At 42.5% G+C, this 19,854-nt stretch overlaps 1 protein-coding gene across 8 annotated transcripts in view; it reads right to left on the bottom strand.

Moving 5' to 3' along the window:
- Positions 1-19,854, bottom strand: part of srgap1a (SLIT-ROBO Rho GTPase activating protein 1a) — a 116,868-nt gene that overhangs the window by 29,266 nt on the left and 67,748 nt on the right. For 5 of the 8 annotated variants that reach the window (XM_080438646.1, XM_080438647.1, XM_080438648.1 and 2 more), the window contains 7 exons: positions 18,338-18,559; positions 16,819-16,920; positions 8,377-8,574; positions 7,212-7,296; positions 5,651-5,678; positions 4,347-4,452; positions 496-556 (listed from right to left, as the gene is read on the bottom strand). In XM_080438646.1, the coding sequence (XP_080294772.1) occupies positions 496-556; positions 4,347-4,452; positions 5,651-5,678; positions 7,212-7,296; positions 8,377-8,574; positions 16,819-16,920; positions 18,338-18,559 (802 nt within the window). Of the gene's footprint in view, positions 1-495; positions 557-2,521; positions 2,556-4,346; positions 4,453-5,650; positions 5,679-7,211; positions 7,297-8,376; positions 8,575-16,818; positions 16,921-18,337; positions 18,560-19,854 lie in introns of all 8 variants that reach the window. The other 3 variants (XM_080438650.1, XM_080438651.1, XM_080438652.1) reach the window with 1 other exon arrangement.

Raw genomic sequence — 19,854 nt, 5'->3', positions numbered from 1 at the left:
AGTAAACTAGGATCACAGGTAAACCAAGAACCTAGCATCAGTCTAAAGAATATACTATCAAAATACAATCAGTACATTCAAACTATGTTTGTTTGTGAAACTATGCCTTGTTTGTTTGTGTGTGATTCTAAGATGCTGGGATGAAAAACCTGGACTACCAACGTCAACACCATGGAATCTCGCGTAGCATTTTCCCATGACCGTGATTGAAATGCAACAACACACAAACATGTACACGCCCAGACAATTAACACTTAGAAATCATTGCTTGGAATGTCACACTCGGCCCAAACGAGGACGGGACCGGAAATTGAGCCGGCTTGTAATTGCTCTACGAGTACTTCTGAGAGTTCAGAACATCGAAACGTGCTGTTAAAACTCAATCTGTCAGCAGGAACAACCGAAAGACAAGCCACAGAATTGCAGCTGTGGAACAGAAAGTACAGAAATATAATAAGGCACGATGAAATAACAGTGGAACATCAAAACACTCACCATACAAGTTGATGAAACGAATACAACTCTCAACCACACGGGGGATTGCTTGTCCAGAGTCCTTATTTAGGTAAAAATAAATAAATATAAGATATCAAAATGTTAAATCATGTGTTGTTTTCTCTTTTTTAATTACATGCATTAGAGTTGGTCTATGTGATGTGACTAGTACATTTACATGTACTGTACACTGGGAAAGTGAGAGTAAAAAGGTTAAAGAGAGGGTTAGTACAGCAGTGGCTTCCAAACCTTTTGTGCCCAAGGTACACCAGTGGCCAAGTCAAAATCTCTATATGCCTGTATTCATAGCGAAAACATCTACAAGCATAGCGAAAACATCTACAAGCTCACAACGTGTCTTGTGAACTTGTAAATCGGAAATATTCTCCATTTTAAAATTGTATTTATTTTATTTATTCTTAATAAATTAATGAATGCATTTAAAAAATGTCCCTATAATGGCATGCCCAAAATAGAGACGTCAGGTTGAAGGTACCGGTAGTTAGAACAATTTTTGGGTATAGGATTTGCCTGTGTATTGGGAAATGAGTTTGCACAAAGTACTGATATAGTAAATTCAAAAGGAATTCATAACCTTTTGTATAGTTCTATATATTGCAATGATAATGTGTGGTCGTCACAAAATCCCAAGACACACCTGGACTTGTCTCACGGCCCACCAGTGTGCCTGGAGTGGACACACCGTTTGGAAACCACTGCACTAAAGTATATCGCTGTCGGGTGGAAACCTTGTGTGTCCAAAACTGATACTTTTCCGAAAATGAAAAAAAATAAAAAAAAAGAATTTAGCTTGTAGATTTTTGCTACTTGCCGATGTAGGGTATTAATTTACACACACGCACACAAAAACAACATAAAAAGTTGAACTATGGAGATACAAGGTTTCTGCCCGACAGCAACGATATTGAGCTTTTCCACAGACAGACTGTGTGACTTTACCAGCTGCTTGATCTCCCACAATGCTTCAGCGGCACGTCACCAAATCTCCAGCAAGGACTCGCTGGCTGCAATAATAATCTCACCTCAAGCCTGACATCCGACAATATGTCAGGGCCGAGGCACTACTAAAAATGGTGTCACTATCGCGCTGTGTCAACATTGAAAGCACACCACCCTTTGAGCCTCGATAAGCGACCAGAACCCGAATAAAAGATCTGCACACTCGATGTGGAGAAGACGCCGTGAAGGAGATGAGGTGATGTTGTCGATTTAACAGAAAACACATTCCTCTCTCTCACACTCGAACAAAACAAAAACAAACGCAATGAATCCAATCTTTATGTTTAGCTTCTGCTGTTACTTCTATGATACGGTGGATCCATTTACAGCCCTCAGGGGGAACACTAATGGCTAAAGACAGCAGCCCATGTCAAGACTGACAGTGTTCCAATAGTCCGTAGCCATGATGGGTTAGTGTGTGTTATGTAACACGATCGTGTTGGGGATACGCGAGACCGGGGCGAGACAGTGAGCGATCAGTCAAATTCAATACCAATTGAGCGTGCTGGAAGCGTTTCAACCCGAGCGGCAGGAATTTGAAGAATTCTTCCGACATGATCCACACTTAAAGGTCTCAATAATGACGTACGTTTTGGCGACTGACCTTTAGAACTTAAGGTTTTTCTTTAAACCCATGAAGCTTAGCGTAGCTATTCTGGGGGGCGAAGATTCGAAATAGAAGATCTACTAGCTCACATTGTCACATTTCTGCTTGTAGATCTGCTAGTTCTGACATGTATTTTTGGCAAAGGTATTTGGTGTAAAGCAAAAATATTTGGGGGGCCTGACTAAGTACAGCATATAGGCTTTAAAGCAGCTTGGCGTTAAGAGCCGCTCAGTCTGTCTGGGTCCAGTTGGTTGAGTAGCAGAGATAAATATGGTTGCACGTGTGTCATTACAAACAGGATATTGTCTGGTTGTTTAAGAAGCAGATTCAGAAGGATAAGCAGAGGCAAGCAGCTTGGGAGTGTCAGCCCCTCCTATAAGAAAACCCCAGAGTCTCTACCTGATGTCGCGCATGTGAGTTCCGTCTTCCCCGGCTACAGAAAAGTGTTGCAGGAGCCAGAGAGAGAGAGTGTGAGAGAGAGAGAGAGAGAGAGAGAGACAGAGAGGGAAGCAAGAACCAGATTAGGACGGCAACAGCTTACTAAAGATGCACCCTTCACCCGCTCTGAGCTGGCATTAAAAAGGGAGACAAGTTGGGGACCAAAGGGGACAAGACAGGGTCACCAGTAGGAGGCAGTAAGGAGGCTGGAAGAGGGAGGTAGGCTGACAGCCAATCACTGAATGTCATTGATCCCCGCTGCTGTAACACTGAACACATCGGACGGAAGAACGGATGAGAAGACGGAGGGAGGGGAAAGGAAAAGGAGAGGAAGACAGCGAAGAGAGATGAGAGAGAGAGAGAGAAAGGAAGAGAGTGAGAGTGATAGAGCGGAGAGGGAGAGAGACGTAGAGAGACGGAGACAGTGAGAGAGAGAGGGAGGGAGAGATTATCCATGCCAGAGCCAAGCAGCTCATTGATGTCTTGTCAGCTGTAGGAGACAAACATTCATCCATCCCTCCATCTCTCCCTCTCTCGCCGTCCTCTGTTCTGTCACTTAGGACTTTGCTTCTCAACCTTTTTTTTTTGGATAGCTAGCATATTGTCGCTGTCGAGCGGAAACCTCATACTGTATGTTCAAAACTGTAACTTTTGCTACTTTTGTGTGACAGTATTATGACGAGGTAGGGCATTAATTTACGTGAAAAAAACATAAAAAGTTACAATATAAGAGGGTTTCTGCACCGACAGCAACGATAGTTGGAATAATCCTCAAAGGACCACCCCCGCCTCCCCACAACAATATACTATATATATTTTGAAAGCGATAACATTCTTTTTTTGGTTTTGTTGTAGTAGCATTTAACATTAATGACCTGGCTAATTTACAGCCTACTTAGTTGTGCGCCAGTGTCACACACCCAAAATAGCCAATCTACAAGCTCACAACACGTCACGGAGCTTGTAGATCGGCCATTTTCGGTGTGAGACGCCAGCACAGAACAAAGCATATCAAGCCCTTAAAGGAGCAGATGCATTTTGTTAAAATAAGTGTGACCACTCTGGTGCGTTATCCAAATAGACATCATACTGTACATCATAACATGGAGGGTCACACTCAGAAATAAAAGCCCATATTTTCTTTTATTGTTCCATATGCCTTAGGATGACGAGATGACAGACTTCATAGTAGCCTGTCTGTCATCTTACCATGGCAGTGGTCAGATGAGTGGGCTGCGAACACTTTTGAGATTTTCATGGGGCCCTGATCCAGAAAAAAGGTTGAGAACCACTGTCTTAGAACAACTCTCCACCATGGAGCTCTGTCACCACACGTGTCCTTAACCTGGAGGGATCCAAAAGCCAGCAAGGTCAGAGTACTGTCACAGCACCCTGTCTCATGGGGTCCAGTTCCCCGAAAACATCTTAGCACAAAGGTTCTCCTCCCCTCCCTGTCCGCCCAGCCCCCTTAATGTGTTGTACAGTATATAATAGGGCTGCAATAACTGATTTACTTCTTAGAAACTATTCTATCCATAACTTTTCCGATAAATCAAATAATCGAGAAGGGCATTTTGTGTAAATTCTTCTTTATAATTGATTAAGTCGATTTGATTAACTGTTGCACCCCTAGTATATACTGTAATATAATGTAACCAGTCTAGCGCTAAGATGCTTTGAGGGAACCCACCAAAATGCCTGGAAAGCCAGCACAAGACAAAAGGATGTATAACCATGACGCGGCCGGTGACACCAGGAGAGACCGGCCTGGCTGTCGTATCAGTACCTGGACGAAAGCCTCCAGGTTGCCATTAAATAACCTAACGTTAAACACAGAGCGGGGCCTAGCCCGCCGGGTGCCAGAGTGGGATTTGAGCTGCCAGGGAGGTGGTCTAGATTAGAACATAGACAACCACTTCAGTTTCAAACAGTGCACTTATTTGTTTGTTTTTTGGTTTAAAAAGTGCTAAATCATTAAATCAGTTTGACAAACTTACATTTGATCAAAGTATTTGAGAACATTAAAACACATTTGATAGATATAATGTTTAATATATTAAACTTAAATATATGAAATGAGCATTTAACTTTAACTATACTATGAATAGGCAAACAAGTAAGCATACAAAATGAAAATACACATAAACTGAGCTGTATTTTATCTAACCACTTGCAGATACTGATGTTGTCAAAAACCTCTGATAATGGCCAATATATCAGCCAAACGGATACAGTGCATCGGTCAGGCTCTACTAAAAACGGTTTCACGTAACTCCACCTGCAGCAGGTGGAGTTAGATTAAAAAACGGAACAACACAAAAAGTTAAAATAGGGCAAGCATAGGAGTCAACAAGCCATCTGCTCTAATTTGCTCCTGTTTGCTACTATAAGCATTTTTCCGCTGAAGCCGCCCTCTAAACCTGAAAATGACACAAGATGTGATTTGCATGCAAAGCATCGCTTCACGGCTTCTCTCCAGTCCTCTGCCAAGTTTTTAAGGTGAAACTCTCTCGCTCTCTCCCTCGTCCTCTCTCTGTTCTTGGACGTGACGGCCGGCCACTCCTGGGACAGCTAGGGGGACAGTAACTAAGCAACACCGTGCCAGGCCACACTCTTATGTCCAAAACTGTTACTTTTCATAATTAGATTAAAAAAATAGCCGATCTACAAGCTCAAAACGCGTTGCGACACATTCTGAGCTTGTAGAACGGCTATTTTTGCTACTTTTGTGTGACACTATGGTATAACGAAGCAGAGCATTAATTTATGAAAAAACATAAACAAAGTTGAAATATAGATATAGTACTTCTGCTCTATGAATCACTTGAACCCTAGCGTCTCTATTCTTGGGTGAACATTCGGTGAAAAGATAATGGTGAAGCGGGAAATACTAGAGGATGTAGTATAGAGCCCTGGGGGACTCCAGCCAATGAAATATACAGGCTTTAAGTGGTTAAATCTGCTCTAGAATCAGGCAACGGATTCCTCTGTTTCCAACACGTAATTCATCTGAAATCCTAACGACTTTGGATGACAATTTAACGTTCCTTACGAGAAGTGTTACAGATGTGCATGTGTGGAGTATTTTACCTTGTAGTCATGTAGTCAGCTCTGTGACCTGTGGATGAAGAGAGAAATGCACACACACAAACACATGTGTAAATTTTCAGCGTACACATACTGAAGAGTAAACTGTACATGACAGATATCTAAATATTATAGATATGTAATGAGACAGTTGCAGTGTCTGCAATATTGTTCATGTACACAGTAATGCTTTTTCACACAGATATACTCTGTCAGTCAGTGCCGGAACACATACAAGTTACAAGTTAGGACAAGAACACAAGGTAATTACAAAGTAATTACAGTATTAAATGACGGAAGTGGGTTTGTATTTGTGGCCCTCTGTCATCATTCTGGACATGACCTGGCCTGTCTGTCTGTCTGATTCAATATGTTCTTTTCAGAGAATTTAACTGGCTTGACAGTCAGTTAAGTCAAGAACTTAACTGACTGTCAAAGGCTTGATATAAATTACTTTATTGCATGTGATGTCGCACACTTAAAATAGCAGATTTTACAAGCTTACAGTGCATTGTTCTATGACACATTGTGAGCTTGTAAGTCGGCTATCCACACACACACACACACACACACACACACACACACACACACACACACACACACACACACACATTATATACATGTTCCTGAGCTCAAAAAAGGTCGAGAACCACTGCTTTAGCGTAAAGGTCAGTTGCCTATTAAAGCAGAGACCACCAAGACTGTAAACTTCTAGCTGGAGAACAATGACTTTGATAGATACTCTCCATGTTTACAGTAGATTAGCTAGTTTGCCTTGAGGAGATCCCACCGCAGTAGAACAAGGAGTGACCGCCACAATACTGTATGTCACAGAGCCTGCTAATGCTCCCAAGGCCATTAAGTTAGCCGCAAATCAATCACTAAGAGGGACTAATACGACTCCACAATCCCCTGCCCAGCTCGTGACTTCCCTGGTTTAAAAGCCCAGATTACCATCTAGGAACTTTGGTCTAGTGGAGAGAAAGTACAATGTCAATTATGCTAATCGTACCACAGATATAGCCAAACGATCTTAGCATTATTTTTTTCCAGAGAACGGTGTGCTTCTTATGTAATTTGTGTCCGAAGCTTTAGTCAGACATTAAGGGAGATAATATCGGCCATATGAGCTAGCATTAATTAACCACAGGGTAGTCAAACCAAGGCGGTTATTGCAGCTAACTAAGCTAATTGCTCCTCCAATATGGCTGGCTAAAGACCAATACATACTACTCTCCACTCTGTCGGAAAATGTTGCGGTTCGGACAGGCTTTCCGGACTATAGTTCGGAGAGTCAGGACATTTGGAGGTGCACGGGTTCCGAGAAAAAGTTCTGAGACCGCCTTTCCGAAGCTCGGAATGACGTCAATTAGTAGTTATATATAACCTCACCAATTTCCAAAGAAAAGTTTTGATGTCGGACATGTTTATGTATACCTGTATATTTTGTATTTATTTATTTGCATTTTCCTGTCCTTTCCAATTGACCGCCCATCCTCCAAAAGCGTAAATGAGTTTTTTTTTTAGAAACTATAAAAGGTGGAGGTAAAAACTGTGACTGTACCTTCGCCAAGTGTCCTCTTCAGCAAGTCGTGTTTGGCCTGCAGTTTGGAGATGAGATTACTGCCCTCCAGAAACTCCCGGAATTTCTGTGGAGAATTCACAGTAATTACATTGAGCCCACAACCCCCCTGCACCCCCCATGTGCCCGGGCAGAGCGCTCACCCCGTAAGACACCAATCTGTGATGAGACAGCCGAGTGTAGCGCGCGCGCACACACACACTCACACTCACACTCTCACACACACACACACACACACACAGAGAGAGAGACTTTCTTTAAGTCTTTATCAGACCATGTCCATCTCTAGTCTGGGATAAAACAGAGAAGAGGCTGTAACAAACTAGAGAGGAGAGACATCTTGGCTGTGCTGCGGCTGTGAGCTAATACTTTCAAAGGAGAAGCTTCATGCGTAAAAATACGGCATTTAAAGTCGAACAAAAATGTTTTAAATATATTTTCTCTCACAAAAACAGAAGTAAAACAATAGTGCAGAGAAGCCCATCCTTTAACAAAATAGTCTTCTGCGTTAACCACTTGTCTTAAAGCCTATATACTCCTTGACCCTAGGGGTCTATACTTGGTCCCCTCCCTTTTTTCTTCTACAACTAATCCCTTCGCTGAACACGTTCCAATGGGACGCATTGTGAGCATATAGATTGGCTATTTTCGAAGAATGGTCGCCCCCAGAATGTTCCTATGTTATTATTTAGTCAGAAGCTCTTGTTAATACTTTTCTTTTTTTTTTTTTCTTCTTCTCAGCACCAGGAGATATCATTTTTCGAAGATTTAGACTCCAATCCACTTCCTGGTTAACTTATGACTTCAAAAGCCTGTATCTCGGCTCCTGTGTACTTTTTTTCTAAAATATGTATTTTTGACTATTTTGGACTATTTTCAACTGGCTGCAACTATGGAACGGATTACCTAATGTTTTAAAAATTTTCCCCCCGATTGTACGAGACCTCTATGTGTGTAATGAGGGGATCACCTTGAGGACGGTGATCACTGAAAATATTTTGTGACTACTTGAAAAAGGTTAAAAAATGGTTAAAAATCCAGGCACCGACTGTACCCTGTTTTAAAAAGACCCTGGCACTCAATGTGTTAACCGTATAATCGAGGCAAAAGGGTCTGAAATAACGGTGCTATTGATTTGAAGCCCTACCATGAAGTAGAACTGCTCGGTCTCCTGCTGGTTAGCTCTCCTCTTGGCGATGCTGGGTTTACTGAGGTAGGTCTCTGACACCGTGGACTTCACCGACTCGGTGGAGCGGCTGTGGTGGAAGCACTCGGACACATCGTAGTCCTCGATGGTCACCATGTCCTGGATGGTGGTCAGAGTGGCTTCTGATGTCTTCTTGATCTGTAGGGGGGGGGGGGGGGCAAGAAGAGACCAGATGGTTTAGAGCAGTGGTTCCCAAACTTTCCCCGGCCGGGTCATACAAAAAGACTATGAATATGGGACCCAATGCCTTCCTGCTTGGCACTTAGCATCAAGGGTTGGATTGGGGGTAAGTCAAGCCTCACGCAGAAACAGGAGATAGGCTCCTATGGCTTGGCAAGGCTTACTTACCAAACTTTTTAGCTCGAGACCCAAAAGAGAATCTTCCCAGAACCCAAACTAGTGAAAATACATGTTGTGATGAAACACATTGTGAGCTTGTAGATCTGCCATTTTCACTACTTCGTGAACGTTTAAAAAATAATAATAATTATGGAATTTCTTTGATTCGTTTATACTGTATGTATAAAGTTCTTTTGAAAAATGTTAGATATTTGTTCAGATTTTTCTTTTTTTTATCCTTTGAAAAAAGAAAAGAAAATTAGTAGGAAACAAAGAAAAAAGGGATATTTATTCGCAACCCACAAATGTTTGGTAAACACTGGTTTAGAGCAGTGGATATCAAGGACCCCCATATTGATATGTATTTGGTCGCAGACCCCCCCCCCCCCCCCCCCATTTGAAAATATTTTGTAGGGATTTTGTATTTTTGCAGGGACCCGCATAAGAAAATATTTGTAAAGATTAGTAAATTTTCATCCCAAAACAGCCGATTTACAAACTCAAAAAGCGTCGGATGGCGGCACGTTGTGAGCTCGTAGACCGGCTGTTTTCAAATAGCTGAAATCTTATTTTAACAGGGCATAAGTGTTACTTTAAACTCTTCCTCATTTTAGCAGGGGACCCCCTGGAACCCCCTCAAGGCACCCTGTGGGTCCCCAGACCCCACTTTGAGAACCGGTGCATCATGATACTTCATTACACTCTGAAACTAATGCAGCACATCTCAATCATGACTCGCAGCCACAGCGATCAATCTGCATGCACTCAAACCGGGGTAGAGGAGGTGGAGTCGTGTGCTTTTAAGCTTCATTTCCATAACCGCCCCTTAGCTCCCTGTCAAACAGAGTGCTTCTCCGGGAGATTATAAACGTCAGGACTTGGCCAGGCTCGCCGCCCCATCACTTACGGGAGAAGAGGATTTTTGGCTGGCGAGCGAGGTCCGCAAAGACTGTCTGTTCCCCTACTTATGATGACAAAGATGGCAGAAGTTTCATGATGAACAAAATGAGATGGTGCTAGAGTTCCAAGCAACACACAACACGGTGTACGAAAGAAAGGCGGATAGTAAAGGCTAGTTCTCTAATCTTATGTAAGTCTTATGTAATCTTTCTAACCAATAAGAGACAATAGAAGCAGTAACGTTCTATTGGCAGAACAGTGTGGTGTTGAGCTTGAGTTTATACCTCAAGCTCAATGCAGATCTAGACTTCTAGATCTTCAGACGCCTGTGCGGATTCAGGAGTCTGAAGAAATTCGGCCTGAGACCCAACACCATCAGGGACTTCTACAGAGGCACAATAGAGAGCTTCCTGACAAGCCGCTTCACATCCTGGTACGGCAGCTGTACGGACAGAGACCGCAAGGCGCTGAGGAGGGTCGTTCGCACTGCCGAGAACATCATCGGGTGTGAGCTGCCCAGTCTGGAGGACCTCTACACCCAGCGCTGCCTCAATAAATCCCTGAGGATCATAAAAGACCCCACCCACCCCCATAAAAAACTATTTTCCCCGATTAAGTCCAAAAGGGTGAAGGGATATAAGATCCTCTCAGCGCGCACTAGCAGCCTGAGGAACAGTTTTTTCCCACAGGCTATCAGACTGTTAAATGCACTTTCTTTGACTGATATTCTTGCCCTGTGTTTACTTTTAATGAGTGTTTTTAAGTTGTTTTATCATGTTTTATGGTTTTATTGTATTGGAGCTTGTGGAAGTTTTTCACATGCATGTACCTAAACAGTGCATCTAAGTGACAATAAAGTGAATCTGAATCATCTTCCCAGGTAAGTCAATGCAGGATCTCACTTCCATTGACAACTCCCTGGCTGCTTTCCAACTGCAAAGAGCCCGGATGTTGCCCTGGACAGTAGGACTATCCTTCAAGGCACACACATAGTAGGTTTACACTTTATAACATCCTCAACCAGGAGCAGTGGTGGAAAAAGTACTCAAATGTTTTACTCAAGTAAAAGTATCAATACTGCAATGTAGAAGTACTCTGTTACAAGTAAAAGTCTGGAATTCAAAATTGACTTGAGTAAAAGTTCAAAAGAATAGGTATCCAAATGTACTTAAAGTACCAAAAGTAAAAGTACTAAAATGTTTGAAAATAGCAGATGTGAGCTCGTAGATCGGCTATTTTCAAATAGCCTAGGTATAAAATAGGGCTGAAGTGGTTAATGTATGTTTTATAATGTAATAATTTATATCTGCAAAGTAACTAGTAACTAAAGTTTTCAAATAATTGTAGTGGAGTAAAAGTACAATATTTGCCTTTGAGATGTAGTGGAGTAGAAGTAAAAGAATAGACAAGTGGAAATACTCCAGTAAAGTATTTTTTTTTTTACTTAAGTAAAGTACTTGTGAGTAAATGTGCTTAGTTACTTTACACCACTGACCAGGAGTCTACCTAGATCCCTTATCCAGGCCTCAGTCGCACGTTCCGCTCATGCTTACTTAAAGCAACAGCACACTTTGGTAGAGGTTTGGGCTGTGTGTGTACTTATCTTGTCATGATGTAACTAGTTCAATTGGCGAGATGTATCGCTCCGTTGCACAGCTGATTAGAAATAAATAATTCAAAAATAGCCTCTCTTTGACTTCTATTGTTGTACGATGAAACGGCTCTCAAAGTCACTCTTTTAGCACACATATATAGAGCATGTGTTCACCTGCTGGTTGAGAGAGAAAGAGAGAGAGAGAGAGAGAGAGAGAGAGAGATAAAGGAGGACAAGGGGACAAACAGGGTGAGCAGGGTGGGACTGTTGACTGAGTCAGTGATGTAGAAAAGCCGCAGCGAGGCCTCGTTGCGCAGAAACCCTCTTTAAAAACCCCATACGTTGTCGAGCGGAGTCCCTCAGGGCTCTATACTAGTAATGTTTCTGTTTTCGCTCTACATTAAATATGTTGGCTGAAAATAGCTGTGCGACGCGTTGCGAGCTTGTTGACCTGCTATTTTCTGCCAATGGTTTTCCCCACAATACGGATGCTGGGGTTTAAGTGGTTCTACCAAGCTCTCTGCTTTTCAGCAGAGCGTCTAAAATGTCAAAAGCCACCGCAGCGTCTCATTCGTGAGCTTGTAGAGCAGCTATTTTCACAGGGAAATACTGGTGTATGAAATGTATAAATTAACCACTTGAACCCTTGCATTCCATTCAGCGAAAATAGCCGATCGACAAGCTCACGACGCGTCGCGACGTGTTGTGACACTGGAAAGATTTGGCGTGGAGGGAAATTACTAGCAGACTAGCAGAGCCGTGAGGGGCATAATGGTTAAGCATAATCATAGCATATTATTATGCTATTTTAAAGATTTTTTACCTATGCCCAAAATATGGACGCCAGGCTTAACGTGTGGCTACAGTCAGACACTTCTTGCTAAAGAAAGAACACTGTTGTTCCTCATGGACCTGTAATACACAGAATGATGAGAATGGATTATAGCTTGTTTTTTTTGTGTGTGTCTCCCCCAACTGTTTGACCCGGTGTGACTCATTTGGTGTTTGAAACCACCTGAATAACAAGGTGGAATTCAAGCGAAGGGGGGTGGGGGGGGGGTGTCTCTTTCATGTGTTTACTGTGATGGATTACGTCGCTGACGTGTCGGACTGCACACACAATGTGGATGCAGTAACGGTGTCATCCATCTCGCTAGGAAAAGCCAAAACACACAGCAGGTCGGGACAGAGCTAATGACAGCCTGGGATCGGCACAGGAAGGAAGCAGAGCAGGGAACTCTCACATGAAAAACACTTCTACGTTTCTAAACATGCTAGTCTGAGGGGACTGGTGTTTTTGAATGGTTGAACAGAAAAGAAAATGCCCTTGCTTGACTTTACGTAAAATGGTAACACTTTATTTAACCCATTAAGACTGGGAAAGCATTTGTCATTTTAGATTTTGACCACTTTAACCATTATTTTATACTTTGGCTATTCAAAAATAGCAGATATACAAGCTCATAGCGTGGCACCGAGTGAGCTAATAATGCATTATGACCAGCACTTATATTACTGCATAAACCTTGTTATACATTTTTTACGTGTGTTATGAAGCCTTATAAGTGCACCCAAACTTTAAATAAATTGCTACCGATAAAATTAATATACAGTGTAGATGTCACTTCACCTGCACGCACGCACACACACACACACACACACACACACACACACTTGTATAACTAAACTGAGGAAATCAACATTTTAGGACAGTGGTTTTATGAATGCCATTATTACTTTTTTGGGGCCATTTTAAAACCCAACCCTAAAGCCGATAATAGCAGATCAACAAGCTCAGAACGTGTCGCAGCTGCTATCTTCGGTGCACGACACCGGCATGCAAATAAAGTACACATCTGGCATAACTCCAACCCCTCACACCTAAGCCTAACCCCAACCTTTTTTAACCATAAAACAACCATTTCTCTTGTGAAGGACCAGGAAAATGTACCCCACAATGCGTCTCAAATTCTACTACATACTTGTGGGGACATTTGGCCATCACTGCAACACACACACACACACACACACACACACACACACAGAGACAGACAGACAGACAGACAGACAGACAGAGACGTCACGTTAGTAAAATCCTCTCAGAGAGTTTTCGAGTACGCTCTCCTAAAGAGTTACTAATGGAAAAATGAACACTGAGGACGTTACTGTGCAGCGTGCCCTTGGTGATGACGGGGGAAGAAGAAAACCCAGTATGTTATTTGGAGATGGAGAGTACCACTAATATGAAGCTTGTCCCTCCCTGGCAGCTTCTAGGGGCGGGCGTTTGGAGGTCGGCATGTCCAGCTGTTGCTGTGCGGTCAGGAGAGGAGAGGAGAGGAGCCACGCATGCGAGAGAAGAGCCCCCAAGCTAAAAAGCTGCTGAGATCCATCCATTATTCAGCAGATCACTAAGTTACCAGAGGACCACAGATTTGCTCAATTACAACATGGCTTTGAGAACACCGAGAGGGTCTAGCTGAGCTCAGTACATCCCAACTAGGACCAGTGGTGGAAGAAGTACTCAAGTTTTTTACTCAAGTAAAAGTATCAATACCGCAGGATAGAAATACCCTGTTACAAGTAAAAGTATTATATATATACTTTAAGTACCAAAAGTAAAAGGGCTCATAATGCAGAATGTCCCATTTCACAAGTTTTCGAATGCATACAATGTATAAAAAGCTTTTGATAATAATAATAAATAGCAGATCTACAAGCTCACAACGCATCGCAACGTGTTGTGAGCTTGTAGATCAGGTATTTTCAAATAGCCAAAGTATATAGAGTATAGGGCTGAAGTGATTAATGTATGTTTTGTAATAATAATCAAAACCTACAACAACTTAACTAAAGTTTTCAAATAAATGTAGTGGAGTAAAAAGTTAAATATTTGCCTCTGCGATGTAGTGGAGTAGAAGTAAAAGTAATGGAAATACTCAAGTAAAGTAAAAGTACCTCAAAATGACAAGTACTTGAGTAAATGTAACTAGTTACTTTCCACCAGTGAGAAGCAGAACTGCCCAGACAGGGAATAGGGAGTAGTTGAGTGAGTGAATGATTTGGGACACAGTCCAGTTCTTCTGCATGGCAGACATCAGTGAGGCTCGTGTCAGCATGAGACCAACGCATATCTCATCTCAAAAAAGACAAAGTGCTGTGACGTCCATAGCTTTCAACAGACCCATGTGGTGAGATCTGTAATCTGCTCATTGGCCCACAACACACACACACACACACACACACACATACATACGGTACACACACACACACACACACTTTGATGTTGCTTCCCTGTGATGTATCTGAGGGAAAAACAAACACACTCCCCACAAAGCGGAAGGTAGTAGATTGTCAGGGTTTTAGCGTGCAAGGCCTCGAGGAGGATCCATTAAGTTGAGTTTATCTTGTGACACGATGCGGAGATGAGGAAACAAGTGTGTGTGTGTGTGTGTGTGTGTGTGTGTGTGTGTGTGTGTGTGTGTGAGAGTGATGTTTCACACAAACCTCTAGGGCAAATGAGAACTAAATCACCACATTAATATTTTGGACAGAAGAATGAAGCTGGATTGACTGATGAGGCACTGAGATGAACACTGAACCCAGTGGTTCTCAAACGTTGAGTGCACAAATAACCACTAAAAATACAGCACCCGTATCGTGGGGAAAACTTTCGCAGGAAAACAGCAGATCGGCTATTTTCAGCTAAGATATTTAATGTAGAGCGAAAACAGAAAAATTACTAGTGTAGAGCCCTGAGGGACTCCGGTCAACCACGGATAGGATTTAAGTAGTAAAGTGCATCTGTGCCTTCATCGCTGATGAAGCCTTGTTGCCGTCCTAAAACTAAACTAAAAAGAACTACCTGCAGGACTTGAGGAACGTGAGTGCTGCTGGCATCTCTCTCTTTTTATGGACTCTAAATCCAAATGACTGAAATCAGTCATGGCGACTGAGAACTTTAATCCATGGGTCCTCCCACAGATAGTGAGATTCCCTCCCACAGACAGTGACACTCCCACTCGCCACACACCGACATTAAAATAAATAATTCACCTCCCATTTCCTCCTCTTTTTCATGGTGTCACGGCTGTTTAAGGAAACAGCTGTGCTTCTCTGAAGCGCTGCCCTGAAGCCTTTCCTGGCCTGACTTAAAGTTGGCTTGTTTTTTTGCTCTCCTGTACCGCTGTCCCGGTGCCCTCGCCACCCTTGGAACGGGCAGGATGTAGCTGGCACCGCTGCGCCAAGGAAGAAAGGCCATCTGGTGATCCTAACACAAGGCAACGGCACCCACCAGCGCTGACCCACCAGGATGATCCTTTCAGAGAGGCTGGCAGACAGGGGCACGAAGCCCCCACGGCATACGCACGCACGCACTCATGCACACACACAAATGCATGTTTAATTATTTTTCCCCAACAGTACAGACCGTCTGAACAGTGAAGATACAAGCTGGGTCTGGTCGGACTCAATATAACACACCAAATAACACACAGCATTACACACAACAAAACTCAACCGCTGTGTACTTCCTGGTAGCATGAGCTAACAGTTAAAAGACAGACAGCGATGACTGGTGTGTGATGATGACAAAGAGGGAGAGAGGGAGGAGAAGAAAAAGGGAGAGAGCAAGTGCATGAGAGATATGAGAGAGAGAGAGAGAGAGAGAGAGAGAGACTAACAGACAGACATGTTGTTTTGTTGAAAGGTGCAGTCACTACTAGGTGTGCTACGTGCTGAACTAAATGTCCCCCATCCTGAAGAAAACACCAAGTCAAAAAACTAAACAAAAACGAAATAAATACAGTAGGGCTTCAGTGGCTAAGGGCCCCGGTTTGTGAGTTTGTACATATGGTCACCCTAATTAAAACACGTCCAATGTAAAAACTGAGCGCAAAGAATCAAAGAGACAGATAATTCAATCACTGGGAGCATAACAGTGTGAGCTTGTAGATCGGCTATTTTTGGGGAACGTTCCACCCACAATAGGGATGCTGGGGTTCAAGTGGGTTGAGAACAAGGGCTTTAATTCCTGTGTCAAACGGGAGGGAAGTAATAAATCCCAGCATCCGTTGAGTTGTCAATCGAAATGTCAACACAAAGTGCAAAGACGGAATTTGATGAATTCTACATTGACTCATTGAATACGGCCTCCGATGGCTCCGTAATGTCACAATGCCCCCTTTGTTTTGTCCCAGGTTCATTACTTTGTGTCCCGCCATGGAAAATAAGCGTGAAGCTAAATCTAATATGCAGTAATAACAGTTCATCCGTTACCACCACAAGTTTAACCGGCTCTGTTGTTTACATCTGCATCCGCGTGTGATCATGTGAGAGGTGAGGTCATGTCAGGTGCTGCGTTGCTCTGGCAGGCCCGATAATCTTCATAAAATCCTGTTGTGTGTGATGCACCATTACTTTTGTTTGCAGTGTGTGCATGTTTAGATTAGAAAGAAGAGACTCTGATTAAGATGATACTGTAGTGTGTGATGCAATCAGATTTCAAAATCGTTTTAAGATTTTAAAACCGTAGTGTAAAGCCCAGCCGTTACCTCTTCGTTCTCGATCTTCAGAGTGGCCAGGCGAGACTGCAGCTGCTGGAAGCGCAGTATGAGCTCCCCGTTCACCGGCGGCTGCACCGAGATCTGACTCACCTGCAACAAACACAGGAAGTGCGCCAATACATCAAGGACTTTTACTTATGACAGCATTTCTACTTTGTGCCAATACATCTAGGACTTTTACTTATGACAGCATTTCTACTTTGTGCTACAATATAGCTACTTTTGCGCCAATACATCAAGGACTTTTACTTATGACAGCATTTCTACTTTGTGCTACTGTATAGCTACTTTTACTTAATGGGGTATTTCGTTTTAAAAAGCTTATGGGGTCATTTTAACGTCATTTTTAACGTTTTGTGTGCACCCTCAGTATTTAGATATTTGATATTAATTTGATCAGACACGCCCCCCCCCCCCCCCACATATATAATATATACATACACACACATAAATACATAAAATAAAAATAAAAAGGAATTTAGAAAAAAGCACACAAAAGCCAGAGTGGATATTGACCCCAGAAGTGTTTTAAAGTGAAATACCCCTAGAAGTAAAAAAATAAATCTGAGTGACAAATCGAATAAAAAGTTATTTCTTTGCTAGTCTGTAACTCCCAATGCAGACGCCTTTATAATCAATAGCCAGTATACAGACAAGGTAGCGAGTGGCAGCCAAGCAGTAAAAACCTCTGCACACACATGCAGCTGCGAGGCTGCAGGGTAGGAGGTTGTGAGACATCATTTGTTATTCGCAGCTCCCTATAAAAAACCTAATCTGGCAGCACAGACAGCAGTAAAATGCTGCAATTAAGCAACAACTAAAAATCAGACCTCATTAAGTTTGAGACTTTTTCATAGAACGTCAAATTCACTGCACTGCTTCCATGCAATGTAATGAGTTGGCCGTGTGCACGTTTCTCTTGGAAAATAAAAAAAGAAACTTTGCAGAACTTAGCAGAAAACTCTTAGTTCCATGCAAAAATGAACACGTGGGTTTAAATTTAGTGGAGCTGTAAGTGAAAGGTATTTATGGTAATGTTATTCCTATCATAATGACTGCGTTACTCTTTAAGACACACTAGTGCTGCAATGATCCACAACTACAAGCTCACAACGTGTCACATTGCAACGCATTGTGAATGACCCCAGAATGAGGACACTAAGACAAAAAAATAAATAAATGTATATCAAATGGGAGGTCCATGGCCACTTAAAAATCGTGAAAGTGATCGCGGGCGGGCATTTTCAGAGCATGTATTTAAATGATCAATCAATCGATTGTGTTCTGGCTTGGATCAATGGAACTAAACATAGTATACTTTAAGTTGCTATTCATCGGAATCACAATGGAAACCAATGTTCCAAGGTTTTAAAGAAGAACTACCATAACATTCAATTACATTTTATATTAATGTTTGCTATGTTTTGCCAATTATTTGGGGGGGCCACTTGCACCACTCCCTCACGGCCCACAGGTCGAGAACCACAGGCCTGGTGCATGACCATACCTCATCTCCCATGTGCGACTGGAAATCAAACTTGGTGGGCGGGCAGAACGCGGTGGGGTACATCTCCATGAACCTCTGCCGGTCACTGCGGGGGTCCAGGCTGTCCACGGCGTTCTCGATGATGTCCAGGCCCTCGTGGCGCGACGTCTCCAGGTTGTACTCCGCCGAGAGGTAGGTCCGCAGGGCTCGATTCAGGCTGGCGTGGTACCCCATGTCACAGCACTGCACGGGGAGGAGAGCATAATGTTGCGGTCAGGCTGAAACCTCGACTACCGTATCTCCATATTTAAACTTTTTGTGTTTCTTAATACCCTACTAAGTAGGACCCACTTGATCGTACTATAGTGTCACACAAAATCATCAAAAGTAGCAGATCCACAAGCTCGAAACGCGGCATGAAACGACACGTTTTGAGCTTGTAGATCTGCTACTTTTGCTACTTTTGAATTTGAATCCTGATAACTAAGTTTTGGACATATGAGGTTTCCACCCGACAGACACGATAGGATAGATTTTATTGTAACCCTAGGGTGAAATCTGTCATGGACACACAAGGTCTGCTGTTAAAGACACAATGACAATTACATACCGTACATAGAGTACTTTCAGATAATAATCAGATAACACACACTGCCAACAAATAGTACACTGCCCTTTGAACCACACACTGTAGTGCACATAAGGATTTCCTCCTTACTTTCTTCTTATGATTGTTAAATTATTAATATTAAAATGATTGTTGAATTATATTATATACTATATTCTGACCATGTTAATTCCATCACGCGACGGCACCGCATGCCGACGAGAGACACTGTCGTACTACAGTATAAATACGGCTTTAGTAGTTTTTTAGGGAAGGAGGGGTTATAGGCTCTGCCGTGGATAAGGAGGAATGGGGTAGGTCCACATTTTATACAACCTCCATTAAAGTAGAATTGGACAAATTTAGTGAGTTAATTGGATAGGGAGTCTACAGCACTCAGTACATTCCACTGACATGAGTAAGAACTATTTTCCAGTTATTTTATGTCACCACTATAAAGATGTCAAATTGGGCTCAATAATCGTCCCAGTATTGAAACATTACTGGCCATTGAAGGAGGTGTAAGTGATATTTCTTGTTAAAATAAGTGTTATATACTGTACTTCTATATTCTGATTCATTGTAATGATTCTGTATTATTGCTTCAGAGTGCTTGTTCAGTCACAGGGGTCTTCCCGTCTCTTCAGCAATTTAGTAAAGGGGAAATAGTTTACCGGGATAACAATTTCATTCAATGAGGAGAGAGAACTCTTACATGATATAGGATAATAAAAAAAAGTGAAATTGGAAGTGGTACACTATAAACTTTAAGCTGATAATGACATGCTCAAAAAAGTGTCAAGAACATAGAGGCCAAGGTTTCTTCTGAGAACAGATGCAATCTTAAACAGATGCGCACACGCACACGCACACACACACACACACACACACACACACACACACACACACACACACACACACACACACACAC

The sequence above is a fragment of the Gymnoscopelus braueri genome, assembly GCF_963280865.1.
Source record: "Gymnoscopelus braueri genome assembly, chromosome: 9".
NCBI classification, from domain to species: Eukaryota; Metazoa; Chordata; class Actinopteri; order Myctophiformes; family Myctophidae; genus Gymnoscopelus; species Gymnoscopelus braueri.
The sequence above is the reverse complement of the archived record's forward strand: the minus strand, read 5'-3'. Positions and strand labels throughout refer to the sequence as shown.